General features: G+C 62.2%; 2 protein-coding genes across 2 annotated transcripts; both read left to right on the top strand.

Moving 5' to 3' along the window:
- Positions 1-711: 711 nt before the first annotated feature.
- LOC132389811 (zinc finger protein 239-like) lies at positions 712-1,436 on the top strand (the record flags this gene model as incomplete). Its single annotated transcript, XM_059962363.1, has 2 exons — positions 712-1,338; positions 1,424-1,436. Coding segments are annotated over 2 exons (640 nt in total), but the record flags the coding sequence as incomplete, so codon positions are not given.
- On the top strand, positions 1,338-5,109 carry LOC132389812 (zinc finger protein 14-like). Its single transcript, XM_059962364.1, has one exon. It carries the CDS (start codon positions 1,448-1,450, stop codon positions 4,112-4,114), a length of 2,667 nt encoding a protein of 888 aa, XP_059818347.1. The 5' UTR covers positions 1,338-1,447; the 3' UTR covers positions 4,115-5,109.
- The last annotated feature ends 706 nt before the right edge of the window (positions 5,110-5,815 follow it).

The raw sequence follows: 5,815 nt of genomic DNA, 5'->3' as shown, positions 1-5,815 counted from the left end.
GAGTAAATTAAAGCCCTAGCTCCTTAATCTCTGATCATAATCCATACTCTCTAAACCAGGCAGCATCCTGGTAAATCTCCTCTGTACCCTTTCCAATGCTTCCACATCCTTCCTATAGTGAGGCGACCAGAACTGGACACAGTACTCCAAGTGTGGCCTAACCAGAGTTTTATAGAGCTGCATCATTACCTCACTTAAACTCTATCCCTCGACTTACGAAAGCTAACACCCCATAAGCTTTCTTAACTACCCTATCTACCTGTGAGGCAACTTTCATGTAGCCCCAGATCCCTCTGCTCCTCCACACTACCAAGTATCCTGCTTCACTGGGTACAGGTCAGACCTCGTCTGCAGCATTGTGCATGGTGATGGTCCCCTCACCTCAGGAGAGAAGCTGGGGTAAGGGAGGCTGCCTCCATTAGTGGGCAGTCCAGGGAGGAGTGGCATTTGGTGCACTGGGTTTAAAATAGTTGGATGGGAGGAACAAGTAGGGGTCGGTTCAAGGGAGAGATTTGCATCCTGCTTATTCCATGCACTCAGTCTCCCTCCCTCTCTCCCTCCCTCTACCCTCTCCCTTCCCTTTCTCCTTTCCTGCTCCTGCCTCCCTCTACTCTCCCCCTTAATTCCTCCCTGATGCCCGGCCTTCCTCCCCGTACCCCCTTACCTTTCTCACATGCCCTCCGCCCCCTCCTCCCTCTTGCCCTCCTGCAGGTGTGATGTCTGTGACCGCCGCTTTGCCCAGCCGGCCAAGTTGCTGGCCCACCGCTCCATCCACAGCGGGCAGAAGCCCTTTGCCTGTCAGACCTGCGGCCGTTCCTACAATCGGCTCGACAACCTTCGCCGGCACCAGAGGGCTCACCTGGCGGACGGGCCAGCGGGCCGCGGCCGGAGAGGAGGCCGCAACGCGCCGGGACCTCCTGCGCCCCCCTCTCCCTCCCAGCCGCAGCGCTGTGGTGATTGCGGTCGTGGCCGGGGCCGGGGCCGGGGCAGGGGAAGGGGCAGGGGCCGGGGGGGGAGACGGCCACTCTCGTGCCCTCTGTGCCGGCGAGGATTTAACCTCTTTTCTACCTTCTTGGCGCACCAGGCCGCGCACACTGGCGAGAAGCCCTTCCGCTGCCCTGTCTGCGCCAAGGCGTTCGGTGTGCCCGCCTCCCTGCGTGCCCACCAGTCCATCCACACCGGCCGGAAGCCTTTCCGCTGCCCAACCTGTGGCAGCTCCTACAACCGTCTAGACAACCTCCGCCGGCACCAGCGGGCTCACCCGCCCCTGGCAGGGGATGAGGAGGTCGGGGAGGGGGGAGAGGAGGGTGGGGAGAGGGGGGAAGGGGGCGGGAAGGGGCAGGAGGCAGCATTGGCATTGGGGGGAGCACGTTTCCAATGCGAGGCGTGCGGGGAGGCATTCCCTGACCTCTCCTATCTGCAGACACACCGTCTGACCCATTCAGACATGATCTTCGAGTGCGAGGCGTGTGGGGAGACATTTCCTGATCTGTCCGGTCTCCGGACTCACCGTCTAACACATTCGGACATGATTTTCGAGTGTGATGCCTGTGGTGAGACCTTCCCTGACCCGTCCAGTCTACAGGCTCATCGTCTGACCCACTCAGACATGATCTTCGAGTGCGAGGTGTGTGGGGAGACATTTCCCGATCTGTCTGGTCTCCAGGCTCACCGTCTGACACATTCGGACATGATCTTTGAGTGTGACGCCTGTGGTGAGACCTTCCCTGATCTGAGCAGCCTCCAGGCTCACCGTCTGACCCACTCAGATGCAACAATTGAGTGTGAGGCTTGTGGGGAGACATTCCCCAACCTGTCTAGCCTACAGACACATCGTCTAACACATTCGGACATGATCTTTGAGTGTGACGCCTGTGGTGAGACCTTCCCTGACCCGTCTAGTCTGCAGACTCACCGTCTGACCCACTCAGACATGGTCTTTGAGTGTGAAGCGTGCGGGGAGACCTTCCCTGATCTGTCCGGCCTCCAGACTCACCGTCTGACCCACTCAGACATGGTCTTTGAGTGTGACGCCTGCGGGGAGACCTTCCCCGACCTGTCTAGTCTGCAGGTGCACCGTCTGACCCACTCAGACATGATCTTTGAGTGTGAAGCGTGCGGGGAGACATTTCCCGATCTCTCCAGCCTCCAAACGCATCGTCTGACTCATGCAGATATGGGCTTTGAGTGTGAGGCGTGCGGGGAGACTTTTCCCGATCTGTCAGGGCTCCAGGCTCACCGTCTGTCTCACTCAGACATGATCTTTGAATGTGATGCGTGTGGGGAGACCTTCCCTGATCACTCGTGCCTGCAGACGCACCGACTGACACACTCAGACATGATCTTTGAGTGTGGGGCGTGCAGAGAGGCTTTCCCTGACCTGCCTAGTCTCCAGGCTCACCAAATGACCCACGGGGAGGCGCTCCCGGGGCTTGGAGCACAGCGCCCACCGCCCAGTCTGGTCTGTGATGTGTGTGGTGGGAGCTTTGCCAGCCCGACTCACCTGTCTCTCCACCGGCGGCGGGCCCACACTGACATGGGCACCCGTCCGTTCGGCTGCTCGCTTTGCGGACGAATCTTCACCAAGGCCTCGGCCTGGCGTGCCCACCAGGCCGTCCACACTGGCCAGAAGCCCTACCGATGCCAGGTCTGCCCCCGTTCCTACAACCGCCTGGACAACCTGCGCCGTCACCAGAGGGTGCACCTGGGGGAGAAGCCTTTCCGCTGCACGGCCTGCGGCCAGGGCTTCCCCTCCTCGGCCTCTCTCAGGGCCCACCGGGCGGCCGAGCACGGCCTGATCGGCGGGGGGGTCTTGTCCAGGCTGGAGGAGCCCGATCAGCGTCACAGTAGCCCGGTCTCTGAGCGTGGGGCCTCTCCGCAGGCCCACTCCTCCCAGCGTGACCCCTGCGTCGAGACCTTCGGCAGCCCGGCCCCAGAGGTCCGTGGGAGAGGAGGGGCAGGAGGTTTGGAGTTGGAAGAGATGCCGAGCCCACTTCTTGTGCCCCCACCCCCCCTGGACAAGCCCTTCCGCTGCCCAGCCTGCGGCAAAGGCTTCAGCCAGGCCGTCTCCCTGCGAAAGCACCGCTGCCCGGGCCCCGCTCCCGTGGGGCGACAGGGGGGGCAGACACAGGCCCCGCGCAGGGGCCCTCGGCCCCGCACTCACCCCCGGGAGCGCTCCTTCCGATGCCAGGTCTGCCCCCGTTCCTACAACCGCCTGGACAACCTGCGCCGTCACCAGAGGGTGCACCTGGGGGAGAAGCCTTTCCGCTGCACGGCCTGCGGCCAGGGCTTCCCCTCCTCGGCCTCTCTCAGGGCCCACCGGGCGGCCGAGCACGGCCTGAGGAGGGCCGCCCCGGCCCCTGCCCTCCGCTGGCCTAACACCTCCGCCTCTTCCCCTCCTCCTCCCCCACCCCCTCCTCCTTCCCCTCCCCCCCCCATCAAGGCTGAGGACGAGGACCTGCTGCAGGCCGAGGCCTTCCAGCTGACGGGGAGTTGGAGAGGGCCGAAGAGTGAGGAGGAGGAGGGGGGTGGGGAGTGCGGAGAGTGTGGCCAGCGGCTGCCGGACGAGGCTTCGATGGCACGGCACCGCCTCCTCCACGCCTGGGAGCGGCCCTTCCGTTGCGACGCCTGCGACCGGGCCTTTGCCGACTCCTCCTCGCTGACGGAGCATCAGCTGGGACACAGCCGGGAGGAGGAGGGCCCGTCGCCCCTCCGCCCCGCCGTGGACGGGCCGCGCCCGCTGTACGTGCTGCGGCGCCTCCCGGCCTGGGGCGGGGGCCCGTGCCGGTGCCAGGTCTGCAGCGAGCTCTTCGACGACCCTTCGGCGCTGCAGGCCCACGTCCAGCGGGCCCACGGCGAGGGAGGGGGGCCCGTGGAGGGGGAGGGGGAGAAGCCCAGGCCGCCCGTCCCGGCCCCGGCCCCGGGCTCGTCCCGGGCCAAGCCCTTCCAGTGCGACGTGTGTCGCAGGAGCTTTGCCCATCCGTCCGCCCTAAGGGCCCACCAGACCATCCACACCGGCACCAAGCCCTACGCCTGCAACGTGTGTGCTCGCACCTACAACCGGCTGGACAACCTCCGGAGGCACCAGCACTGCCACCTCAAGTCGCCCCTCTGAGGGCGAGGCAGACACCGAGGGCAGCTGGTGAATCAGCTTCACCGCAGACTCTTCAGGACCGGGAGGCATGGGGGAGGGTTGTGGAGGTGTGGAGGCAGACTCACTGAGGGAGGGTGGAGGGAGCCCAGCCCTGCGTATGTACGGAACTTCACTGTAGGCCAGGCCCTGGGACAGTGTGGAAGGAGCTTCACTCAGTGTCTGACCCGGGGAGTCACTCTATCGCTCTTTGGTGCCCCCTCTCCCTCGAAGCGATCTCTCCACAGTCCTTACCCCACCGAGTTCAACACCAACACTGGACAGAGCAGATCAGCACTTGGGTCATGGCCAGGAGACTGTGAAGTATATGAGGTGGTTGTCTGTGTAATTTAATATAAATTTATATATGTATGTGTTATATAAGAAGGTTAGCTTGTTTAGTTAGTGCGACTCCATTTACGGTGCTTCCTACCCACTCATTTTTGTGTGGCTGATTTTCTCTGAAGTTTCTGAATTCATCCTACTCCAGAAATCCATTAAAGTTTTTAAAATAAGAAAAAGAAAGTTGGAGTTTCTCTGGGAATCAGCGTCAGTGTGTGTCTGATGGATTTTGTGGAGAGTGTGTGACTTTCCATCAGGAATTCAGCGGACTCTGGTCTGTTTGGGATTCCGAGATATGGGAATAGAGTGTGTCTGTCCGGGATTGAGAGATGTAGTGTGTCTATCTGGGATTGCGAAATGGTGTGTGTCTGCCTGGGATTGGGGATTGGTGTGTGTCTGCCTGGGATTGGGGATTGGTGTGCATTTGTCCGGGATTCGGGGATGGCGTGTATCCCTTCGGGATGGGGTATTGCGTGTATCTGTCTGGGTTTGGGATTTGGTGTGTGTATGTCTGGGATTGGGGAATCGTGTGTCTGTCTGAGATTGGGGGACGGTGTGTGTCTGTCTGAGACTGAGGATGGAGTGTCTCCGTCGGGGATCGGGGGATGGAGCGTGTCTGTCTGGAATACAGGGTTGGTGTGTGTCTGTCCGGAATTGGAGGTCGGGGGACGGTGTGTGTCTGTTGGGGATCGGGGGACGGTGTGTGTCTGTCGGGGATGGTGAGTGTCGGGGATCGTGGGATGGTGAGTGTCTGTCGGGGATCGGGGGATGGTGAGTGTCTGTCGGGGGTCGGGGGACGGTGAGTGTCTATCGGGGGACGGTGAGTGTCTGTCGGGGATCGGGGGACGGTGAGTGTCTGTCGGGGATCGGGGGATGGTGAGTGTCTGTCGGGGGTCGGGGGACGGTGAGTGTGTCGGGGATCGGGGGATGGTGAGTGTCTGTCGGGGGTCGGGGGACGGTGAGTGTGTCGGGGATCGGGGGACGGTGAGTGTGTCGGGGATCGGGGGACGGTGAGTGTGTCGGGGATCGGGGGACGGTGAGTGTGTCGGGGATCGGGGGACGGTGAGTGTCTGTCGGGGGTCGGGTGACGGTGTGTGTCTGTCGAGGATCGGGCGATAGTGTGTGTCTATCGGGGGACGGTGAGTGTCTGTCGGGGATCGGGGGACGGTGAGTGTCTGTCGGGGATCGGGGGACGGTGAGTGTCTGTCGGGGATCGGGGGACGGTGAGTGTCTGTAGGGGATCGGGGGACGGTGAGTGTCTGTCGGGGATCGGGGGACGGTGAGTGTCTGTCGGGGATCGGGGGACGGTGAGTGTCTGTCGGGGATCGGGGGACGGTGAGTGTC

The sequence above is a fragment of the Hypanus sabinus genome, unplaced genomic scaffold, assembly GCF_030144855.1.
Source record: "Hypanus sabinus isolate sHypSab1 unplaced genomic scaffold, sHypSab1.hap1 scaffold_664, whole genome shotgun sequence".
NCBI lineage: Eukaryota > Metazoa > Chordata > Chondrichthyes > Myliobatiformes > Dasyatidae > Hypanus > Hypanus sabinus.
The sequence above is the reverse complement of the archived record's forward strand: the minus strand, read 5'-3'. Positions and strand labels throughout refer to the sequence as shown.

What these genes read in the sequence shown, in the direction of transcription:
- LOC132389812 (XM_059962364.1), top strand. Translation starts at nt 1,448, where the DNA reads ATGATCTTCGAGTGCGAGGCGTGTGGGGAGACATTTCCTGATCTGTCC.